Source organism: Rhizopus delemar, genomic scaffold (assembly GCF_000149305.1).
Source record: "Rhizopus delemar RA 99-880 supercont3.49 genomic scaffold, whole genome shotgun sequence".
Lineage (NCBI taxonomy): Eukaryota > Fungi > Mucoromycota > Mucoromycetes > Mucorales > Rhizopodaceae > Rhizopus > Rhizopus delemar.
In genome coordinates, this window is record NW_027137875.1 from 575 (window position 1) to 10,929 (window position 10,355).

At 32.0% G+C, this 10,355-nt stretch overlaps 6 protein-coding genes across 6 annotated transcripts; 2 read left to right on the forward strand and 4 right to left on the reverse strand.

Moving 5' to 3' along the window:
- Positions 1 to 247: 247 nt before the first annotated feature.
- On the forward strand, positions 248 to 1,078 carry RO3G_17376 (uncharacterized protein; the record flags this gene model as incomplete). Its single annotated transcript, XM_067671960.1, has 4 exons — positions 248 to 260; positions 419 to 460; positions 832 to 857; positions 1,007 to 1,078. The coding sequence occupies 4 exons, from the start codon at positions 248 to 250 to the stop codon at positions 1,076 to 1,078; spliced, it is 153 nt and encodes a 50-aa protein (XP_067528061.1).
- Positions 1,079 to 1,897: 819 nt separating this feature from the next.
- On the reverse strand, positions 1,898 to 2,488 carry RO3G_17377 (uncharacterized protein; the record flags this gene model as incomplete). The annotated part of the gene is made up of 3 exons (XM_067671961.1): positions 1,898 to 1,956; positions 2,052 to 2,097; positions 2,348 to 2,488. The coding sequence occupies 3 exons, from the start codon at positions 2,486 to 2,488 to the stop codon at positions 1,898 to 1,900; spliced, it is 246 nt and encodes an 81-aa protein (XP_067528062.1).
- Positions 2,489 to 5,118: 2,630 nt separating this feature from the next.
- Positions 5,119 to 5,982, reverse strand: RO3G_17378 (uncharacterized protein; the record flags this gene model as incomplete). Its single annotated transcript, XM_067671962.1, has 3 exons — positions 5,119 to 5,627; positions 5,718 to 5,900; positions 5,934 to 5,982. The coding sequence occupies 3 exons, from the start codon at positions 5,980 to 5,982 to the stop codon at positions 5,119 to 5,121; spliced, it is 741 nt and encodes a 246-aa protein (XP_067528063.1).
- Positions 5,983 to 6,892: 910 nt separating this feature from the next.
- RO3G_17379 (uncharacterized protein) lies at positions 6,893 to 7,534 on the reverse strand (the record flags this gene model as incomplete). Its single annotated transcript, XM_067671963.1, has 1 exon — positions 6,893 to 7,534. The coding sequence occupies one exon, from the start codon at positions 7,532 to 7,534 to the stop codon at positions 6,893 to 6,895; it is 642 nt and encodes a 213-aa protein (XP_067528064.1).
- A 622-nt stretch (positions 7,535 to 8,156) lies between these two features.
- On the reverse strand, positions 8,157 to 9,545 carry RO3G_17380 (uncharacterized protein; the record flags this gene model as incomplete). The annotated part of the gene is made up of 3 exons (XM_067671964.1): positions 8,157 to 8,356; positions 8,416 to 9,131; positions 9,202 to 9,545. 3 exons carry the CDS (start codon positions 9,543 to 9,545, stop codon positions 8,157 to 8,159), a joined length of 1,260 nt encoding a protein of 419 aa, XP_067528065.1.
- Positions 9,546 to 10,051: 506 nt separating this feature from the next.
- RO3G_17381 (uncharacterized protein) lies at positions 10,052 to 10,267 on the forward strand (the record flags this gene model as incomplete). Its single annotated transcript, XM_067671965.1, has 1 exon — positions 10,052 to 10,267. A coding segment is annotated over one exon (216 nt), but the record flags the coding sequence as incomplete, so codon positions are not given.
- Between the last annotated feature and the right edge of the window lie 88 nt (positions 10,268 to 10,355).

Genomic DNA, 10,355 nt, shown 5'->3' on the forward strand with positions numbered 1-10,355 from the left:
AGACTATGTTTGCTGAGCGTCTACCGGGAATCGAACCAACGCCTTTAGAATGAGAAGCCATTAGCATAACCCAACAACCACAAATGTTGATTTGCCGATTCTCGTTTCGCAAGCCTTTTTGTCATACAATTTTTGGTTTTTGGAGCTGTTTTTCTCGACCTGCAGAAGTCGTATCTCGGTCCGGACTTTTTTCATGACCTTCTACTTGTCATCCCTCTTGAGTGAAGTAATGAACAAGGAAGAAAAAATGACTGTTCTTAGTAGATCTCGCAACTGGCCAATTTTGGCTTAATAAACTCCGCTTAAAAATGATGTAATCGTGTTCTGTGACCCCAATTACCATATTAATCATACCAAACTCCGCACGCGGAGTTTGTATATATATATATATAGTAGATGGACGGTAAATCTTTCATAGATCCAACTTTGCAATTTTATGATAAGAAAAACCTTGACGAAGGTAAAACTCGATAGTGTTCTTGCGATCTTCTCTTAATGGTTGCATGTTGGGTAATTACTTGGTAGATGTCGAGATGTCGAAATGAGAATGTGCGAATGACAAAGAAAAAAAGACAAAAAAATAATGCGCAGTGGTGAATTAGTAAGCAGCGAAAGTTCTGGAAGAATTGGAGGGTGCAGTGACTGCGTTTATCGCAATCGAAGAATTCCTCAAGCGTGGCCCCAAAACCGTTCGAATGTGCCTTTGAGTTTTGATTCTCCGTAGTACGAGTTAGGGTGCGCATAGGGTGACATTTTATACTTCATCAGAAAGCCAAGAGTTTGTACTCTTAGGAAATATGTATTAGATATGGTATCTTTTATGCGCAATAGGTCACAAAAGATTCAGAAAGGAAAAAGTACGTTTTGTGCGAACGGTTTTGGTAGCCACTGTATAAGATAAGTTAAATAAGATTATGTATGTCGTATTTTTGTTATTACACTTAAATGTTGAGTGCAATTGATCAATATCTCCATTCTATATAATTTAAAACTATTTTTATAAAAGGCTACTGATATATATCCTTCAATATGCACAGCTAACTTTAGTAACTCATACTTTGTAGCTATGGTTCCTTGATTACTAAATTTATGAAGACGTCGTCTGATTTAATGGGCTCTCTCGTCTGTCTTCACTCAATAAAAAAATTCAAATAAATCATCAATTATCAAGTTTCAAGTTTTACTTTATTTTGAACTGCAATCGAGTACGCACCATCCCAAATATCACAACAATGATTAATTTCAGGTTAATGCATTCTTCTAGAGTATGCTTTATATTAATGATGGTTCTTTGTGTTGTAGTCGTAAGGTTAAAAAAAAATAAAGCAAAAAAAAAAACAATAAAAACAACAACAAAAATAAAAAAACGCAGCAAAAAAAACAGTAACAAAAAAAAACAATAGTAGCAATATAAGATTAAAATCCTTCTTTATTGCAGATTTCTTTATATTGTAAAAGAGCCCCGTTTTATGGATCAAAAGTTGGCATCTATTTATATTCTTTGTGAGCGTAGCTATAAAGGATATAGGTTCGGTAACGATGTCGTGCTGAAGAACCAATGATTAAGCTAAAGCTTGTCGATGTTCTAATATATGCATTTGAAATTGAACAATAGAAATAATAACCAGTCAATTAACTTTGATCTAATTACTTTTGGGGTTGACAATTGATTAAACTCTCTAGGATGACGAATACTGATCTTATTGTTCTAAATTTGGAAAAGTGTAGAATTGTTTAATCATAATTTAATCTTTTGCGTATCTTTATTTATTATAATTCAGCTGGAGTCGTGTAGAAAATAACTATGCTTACAACACTTCGTTAAGTATCAACTAAAGTAATAATTTTTTTTTCCTATTGTTAGAAATCTAATCCAATGTCATGAGTTCTTCTGATCTCACATAGATGAAATAACGCTATTCAAATCAGTGAGGAATCCACAGAATAAAAGATAATCTATCACAAACATAAAAAAGAACAAATGAAAAGTTTTCATAATCATAATTAGAATAACACTTGCTAAAGTATCTGAAGATTAGACGAACGCTTACAGTAGAAGATATCAAGCCATTCATTCAATAAGATATAAATATCTGACTTCAATTAGAATATTTTTAGTTTACATTAAACTGAAATATAAACCAGTCTCATGCAGGACTTACACTCTTTCCTTATTATTGTTCAGTCATTTTTTTCATTACATGACAACTGGGTAATGTTACGATTGTTATGTAAGATACTACGAAGGGCAATCTTTAATAGAATGAGCAATCAATGTAGAAATATCATCTGAGATTCTCAGAATACCTTAAGTGTAACTAGAAACAATATTCAGATTGCAGTCTACTTGTACAATTTCTTGTCCATCAGCAAAAGCACTTTTTTCACGCTTTAAGACGGATACCAAGCTGAGTTTCGATGTGATCACCTTGTAAATACCATCATTAAATGCGGAAACACTGTTTCTACCTATGGATAAGCTTGTCATATTGGTAGGACAAGAATTCGGCTTGTAATCCTTTCTGGTAGCATAATGTCCGTCCGACCAGGGGGTTTTTTCGTCTTTAAAAGCCTGTACCTCCTTGTGTGTTACAGTGAGAGATCTATGAGTACCGCCATTGGATTGGAAAAAATTATTTGCATCGATTGCGGTACTGCCTTGCTGATGTTGTACAAATATTGGTAGAGTAATCCCTCCGCATCGTTTTTGTGGGGTCAGCTCAAAAGAGGTTTTTTCGTGTTGCAAGCGCCATATCTCTCTGAGTTTAAACGTGACTGCCTCGAAAGTAACACCATTCGATGCGGAAAAATTATTTGCATCGATTGCTATATTTGGCATCTAGGTAGGACAAATACCCGGCCCGGAATCTCCTTGCATCGTATCTTTTACATAGTCCTGATCTGGGAGAGTTGTCCCGTCTTCATTGAGAGGAAAGATATATTTATATGAAATGCCTCCAGTCAGATCAAGTTTGACTAGGTACCTGATCCATTACTATTCATTTACAGAAATGATGAATAGTAAAGATCATGACTTATTTATTGTTCATGTTTACTTTATAGAATGAATTTAACAGTGATAGTTTTATATAAAAAGAAGAAGAGTATATTTTATTTAATAAAGATTTAAATTATTATCTTTTATCAATTTTAATATACTTCTTTTAGTTGTGATTATTCAATGTCCGTTATGATCAGACTCTGTTCTACAACAAAGTGCTTTAGCAATAAAAATAGAAACAACAAAAATTGACGAGACTGAGCGATGGTGCTACAGTCCAATGTTTTTATTGAAGAACGATTTGAAGAGTGCTTATATTAGCTCGAGTACGATCTGATGAGATATTTGCAGATAAAAATTTGAGAATTAAAAGGAGATAGTGCTTGAAAAACTAGTGAATGAGTCTCTATGTAACCTCTTTATTAGATTTCAAGACGCTCGCGAGAACCCATTTAATCAAACTACGCCTTTATATAGGAAATAAGATTATTCAGGGACCGAAGTGAGTTCAAGGTCAATTTTAGTATTGAACTTGAATAATATAAATATTGTATATGGTTAATATTGTAAATGAGTCTTAGAGAATATGTAATATATAATATTATGTATCCAGTACTTGTTATTTTTTATATAAGATTTGAGTAATCTCATACGAATAATAAGTATTTAATGGGGTAAATACGACATCTGAGATTAGATAACTAAAGATAGCTACCACCGATATAATTTGACACGCAGAGGAACAATTATATATACTAATCTTATTAACCAACTACTTATGTATGAACAGAGACATATTATTAAACGTAGTTACTAATTATCATAATCAACTCTTATTTAACCCAACCTGTGAACATTTAACCCGGTGCCATAAGACAGTATCCTATTGTCCTGTCAAAACATGAAGAATACAGAGCTCTATTGAGAAACATACTCGCTAATATATCATCACCGTGTCGTTGAAGCATTATTATTCTTAAACAGTCAAGCTTTTAAAGATGTAAAGTATAATGTAGGAACGCTTGGGGAATAAGTCACAGCTTTACCTTATCAACGTAGTAGACCGTCAGTTTTAGTTGTTCAATATACAAAGTGGGATTTTTCTTTATAACTGTCGTATTTACCTTAATAATTTTCTTAATGTCGTGTGAGATCACTCAAAAGATTCTTCAACTAATAATTTGACTGTATATCATATATAGCCCAAAGTGCTATATACGATAAACAGCCCACACAATTTATACCGTACTACCTCGGACCCTAAATCACATTATTATATTCTAAGACGTAGTTTGTATTGAATGGGCTCTCTCTCTCGTCCTTACTTAATAAAGAGGTTCAAGAGACTCATCGATTTTTCGACTCATTTATTACTTTTATTAATCGAGAGAAATAACACGCCTATTCCACAATAACATTATAATTCCAATACAAAGCTTGTTGATGCGTATTGAATATGCACATACAAAAAAAGGACATACCCATGTTAAGTATTGTGTTCACTTATAAAGTTTTATTTGTTTCAAAGCATAAAAGCTAGAAGATTATCATAAAAAGTCACCATATTGAGGAATAAACATTATGCTTATGTTAATGATTTTATTAAAAATGTATATAAATCAATTAATTTTTATTAACTTAAATGTTATAATATATATACGAGTAAAAAATATGTAAAATATAAATTATAGATATTATACAAATTTGTTAATGTCTATTTATGTTTTTCATATTATAAAATAATAATTATTAACAGACTATTTGTTTATAGTATTTATAAAAATATCTATTTTTAATATATTGAAAAGTTTTTTTCTACTTCTATTAGAATCCCATTTGTAGAAATAGGTTTATTCCTAAAATAGGACGAAAAAATTAAAATACATCAATCGGAGATTGAAATAAAAGAACCTTTTAGGTTTTTTATTTTTTGATTAGTAATCAAATGTATTTTTACATTTCTAATATATTTAGATGATGAATTATTCTCCACAATATCGGAGTTCGAATTTATTTAATTGTCATATTAACCTATTTGCGATTAGGATTCAAAAAGCTTAATATAAATAATAATGTGTTTTTAATTTTTTTAAAAAAGGAATATTACAATTTTTATATTAAACTAAATTATGTTCTTTCATATATTTATTTAACATATCTTTTTCATTAAATTGTTCTAATGTAATCCAAGTATTATCTACATCACTGTAATCTTTCCATTTTATTAAAAATTTATAATTATTATTTTCAAATACATGATTTACAATTTTTTCAACTTCATATGAATTATTTTTAGATATATTTCTAATTTTATCAATACTAATAACTTTTTGTTTTCCTTTCTTTTTTCTTTTTCGTTTTTTCTCGTTAAATTTAGGAACATCTTCATCTGAACTTAATTTATTATTATCATTATTACTATCATCACTAAATTCATCAATAATCATATTATTATCAATTGAAAATTCTAAAAAACTTTTTTGTAACTCTAACATTTCATCTTTTCTTTTTGACTGTTCCATAGAATTACTAATTACAATATCTATTAACTTTTCTTTAAAAGGAAATTCAAAATTATCTGATTCCCATAATTTGTGATGCGATTGTATATTAATATTAAATATTTCTACAAATTTTTGTATATTTTTTAACAAACAAGCTGTCTTGAATTGCAAATTATAAAATTTAATATTATCTATTTTAGCAGTTGAGTTACTGTTACTAAATCTTAAAAACTTATTTCCAATATCTGAAAATTGTGCTTCAATTTTGGATCTAAAACTACCAAAAACATCATTAAAGTGCCTTTCATCTGATGATAAATCTAAATTAACTTCTTTACGTATAGGATAAATGAAATTATTATTATTTAGATTAAATCCTTTTTCTGATGATAAATCTATTAATTGGTTTATAAATAAAGTATATCCACCATCTGTTGCTAAAACATCATAACTATTTATTTTTCTATATAATTTCATATTTAAAAACATGCTTCCATCAGAACTATCAGCACAAAAATCACTTTTTGAAATATAAATTATCATATCATTAACATCAGAAATTATTTGTGTTCTTATTCCATTTTTTTTAAACTTATATGAAAATAGTCTTTCTCTTTTTATATCTGTATCAACATAGTTAATTCTGGAATCGTGACCATCAATAATTAATGTTACGTGTTTAAAAAGTGGTGGATTATGTTTATATGCAGATAAAATTCTTAATCTTATTGAAGAAAACATATTTTCTAATGAATCATTAATAATTTTATTTATTCTTTTGTAGTTATCTTCATCCATCCAAAACTTTTTATAATATTTATGAAAGCTACTTTGTGGAAGAAACTTATTTATATCTATACCTGATACACCGGACACCAAATGATATAATAAAAATAACCCTTTTTCTACTTCAAAATATGGTGCAGGATATTCTTTACTAGTGTATAAAACAACTAAGAAGAAAAATACAGATATATATCCTAATTTTTTAACTAATTCTTTTTTGATTTCTTTAATATTTTTTATATGTTTTATTTCTGTTCTATGCTTATATTCATAACTTATAATAGGCCAATTATAATCCAAAAAACTCCAATTATTAATAATAATTTTATTTACTTCATTATTAATCTCATCTTCAAGTGAAGTATTAATAGTCATTTTTATATTATATTATAAATTCAATTTTATAAATAGAGCAAAATTTTTTAAAATATCAGGTTTAATTTTAATTATTATCATAAAACTTGAACATTAGTTTTTTCAAAAAACAAAAAATAAGGTTTTACCCCCATTAAAGAAAAATAACATAAAATTTAAACCATATTTAATTCAATAAAAGCTATACATTGGTTCTTTAATGATTAGAGAAACGATCGCTTAGACTTCAACCACGTCGAGGCCTTCCTACAGATCGATTTCCAGCTCTTGGTCTACCAACTGAACGCCTGCCACTACCAGGGTGATTACTGACAGAAGGTGCAACAGCTCTTGGTCTGCCTACTGATCGACGTTCACTTCTAGGCCTACCGATCGAACGAATAGCTGCTGGGCTGGGGACTCCTGCTTCACCATTATCTGCAGCAATAGAACCTTGAATGCCAGACTGACCCAAACTGCTTCGTGCTTCAAGAATATGATCCTGCATGACCTCACCATCTGGGCCACCAATAATGCTGTCATTGTCCGATAGTATCGCTTCTTCTTCTAACAATTCCCTAGCATCGCGGGCACGACGACGTTCTACCCATGCTTCAAAACGGCGAGCATCTCTAGCTGCAATTCGAGCTGACACAGAAGGCGAATTGCCATCAACACCGCGGGTAAACCAGTTTTCAGTTTCAGCAGACTGTTGAGCTGTATTCGAATCCATTGCCACCTCACGAATCATACGTTCAAAGCACTGCTTTACACTACCTGCATTTTCGCTTCGCCAAAGGTACTCCAGGATGCGCTTGTAACAGTTCTCTTTGGTTCGATTACGAGGCTTGATAAATGCTTTTAGAGGAGCCCACATACTTTCAATCATGTTGGTATGAATTTTTCCCGATATGGGCAAACCAGAAAATGAGCCTTGGTTACCTTGGACTTGATCTACCGTGGCAAAGTCTAAGGAATGGTTGACAACCTGATGTCTAGCAAAGAAGAAGTTGCCATCATTGTAGGCGCTTGTGTTGTCAAGTATCTCACCAGTATGTTCGTCACGCTCTTCCCTAGGGTGCAGACCGGAATATGCTCGGTTAATTGTACCTTTGATGCCGTCGGACGTTAAAATTTCCAATTTCCTTATTTGGAAATCAACAATTTTTTGAATATGAATCAGCTCGTCAACAAAATACAGTCGAATTATGCAAGTCGCTGTCCGGAATGGCTAGAGTGTCTACTTCCGACGGAAGAGGTCGCCTGTTCGAAACATGTAATCGGTATTTTTGTTCCGATGCTGCAGGCGTGTCTATGTGGGAGCTATTTTTTTTTTGAATTGATTCCTTTGTGCATTCTTTTTTTGTATAGGCTTTTCTTTTATTTAACTGATTATAGTAATGCTTTTGGATATTTTTTGTCGAAGTATATTAACAATGCTTGCTCTCTGTACGTAACATTATTGAGGACATTTTTATTGAGCTTTGTTTAATTTTTTTTTATTGTTATTATTATTCTACAGCAAGCTCAGTTAACCATGCTGGATTACGCTGAGCTCGATCAAAGCTAACATTTTTAAGACAATCAATTATACCACCAAAGATATCGTTGTGGTGCTTTCTTCGCCAAATAAATTCGATAAGCAACCAAGGTACCATCTTCTTTGTTCTAAGGGCAGGAGTTACATTAATTTTTATTCCATTCCAAGTTCCTGAAAAGATTTTATTAACTAGACCTATAAACACTTCTACACTCCAATTTTAAGCTTACCCTCGATGGTGTTGGTATGGACATCACCGTCACGAAATGTCACACTGTGATTGACAGTTCGATGTACCAAGTTCATTCCAAGGTTTACCATATTTTCATATGCTCTCCAACAATCTGTATGTACTATGGAACCATTGGCAACATAATTTCGAATGATTGTATCCATCGTTTCAGTGTTTCTATTATTTACTACCACAAGAAAACACTTTCGTTCAGGTGTTTTTTCAACACCACCTACCACCCAAACACCCTCCACACGATGTCCTCGATGATATTTTCTTTTACCAAACTTTGATTCATCGATTTCTACCACGATTGGATTTCCATCCACATCATAACCTCCGATTTTGCAGTCGTTCTGCTGTAAATCTTCTTGTAAAACTTGGTACCAATCTTTTAAAGTTTCTCGTACTGCCTTTGGTGAACATCCAACCATGGTAGAAATTGTCATTCGTCGTACTTTCAAGCTCCAAAAGTAAAGAATGGAGAGCGCATCATAGGCTGGTAAGCTGCGATTACTAAAAAAGGAAGCATTTCGTACAGCAACTTGACGTCCATTGCAGCATTTCTCACCAGTTTCCTGATTAACTATGATTCCATTGCATCTCCAACGTGGAACACTTCCTGTTTGCTCCAAATACATGACGCTTCCTTCATCACCATTACAACGGTACACTGTGTTGCTTCCATAATAGATTCCGTTGTTAATAAAAAACCTAATTTATAAAAAAAAAAAGAGTTATTAATATTGTATACAAGTGTGCTTTGTTATACTTTTATACTTACTGCATGCACGCTTCTTCAGTTCCAAAAGTTAAAAAAAAAGTTCTGGTTGCCATAATGGGAACATTTTGACCTCTGCTCCAATTATCCGGCAAAAGATTACTATTATGTGCCTCATCGTCAACTTCGAAAGCTTCTATTTCCAATAACTCTTCGTTATCATCATTATTGATAGAAATAACTGCTACATCCAAATCTGAAGTTTGTTCGGTTTCTAAATGCATTTCTTCTACTTCATCATCAGAATCAACGATAACAATAGGGCTGTTGGGGGAAGTAACAGGTCTTTGACGATGAATACCAGCAGGATTGGTGTAGTTTGCGGTAGAGATATTGATAAAAGACATGATATACTAACTTTAATTTGAAAGATGTAAAAAGGGAAGAAAAAAAAAGGGGGAAAAAAAACAGGGGGGAAACGCGAAATAAAAAAAAATTTATTTAAAATAGTTAAGTCACAAAAAGCAAGAACTCAGACATAAAAAAGGACTGCTAAAACTTTCAGAAAAAAATGACACACACAAGGGTCGAACATGCGACCCTCTACATACAAAGACGACACCTTATCCATTCTGGACAACGACATGCATCATTTTATGATATTCTACCGATTGTGTCACTCATATTCCGAAAATTATCGATTTCCAAATAAGGAAATTGGAAATTTTAAAGTCCGACGGCATCAAAGGTACAACCATCCTGTGTTGTGCTGAGGGCGATTAAAACAAAGTCTGCTTTAGATGTAGCATTAGCCTTGGTACAAGTATTCTCGATGTTCGGCTATCCAAAGTGTTTAATTCACGATAACGGACTTGAGTTCAAAAATAAGCTATTAAAGGCAATAAAAGATCATATGGGTGTAGAAGAATCCTTATCTCTACCTTATACACCAACAGGCAATTCAGTAGCTGAAGCTAGTGTAGGCTCAGCAAAAAGAATTATAATTAAAATGTTGGAAGGATACAATGAAGCATGGGATATGTATGTTGATGGTACTGCTTATGTAATGAACCAATATATTTCAAGATTGCATGGTTTAAAACCATTTGAAGTTATGTTCAATAGAAAGGTAAATGATCTTAAAGATTATACCAAGAGCATGCGACAGATTGAGTTTAAAGAAGAAACAATAAATGTTGAAAAACTCAAAACTTTAC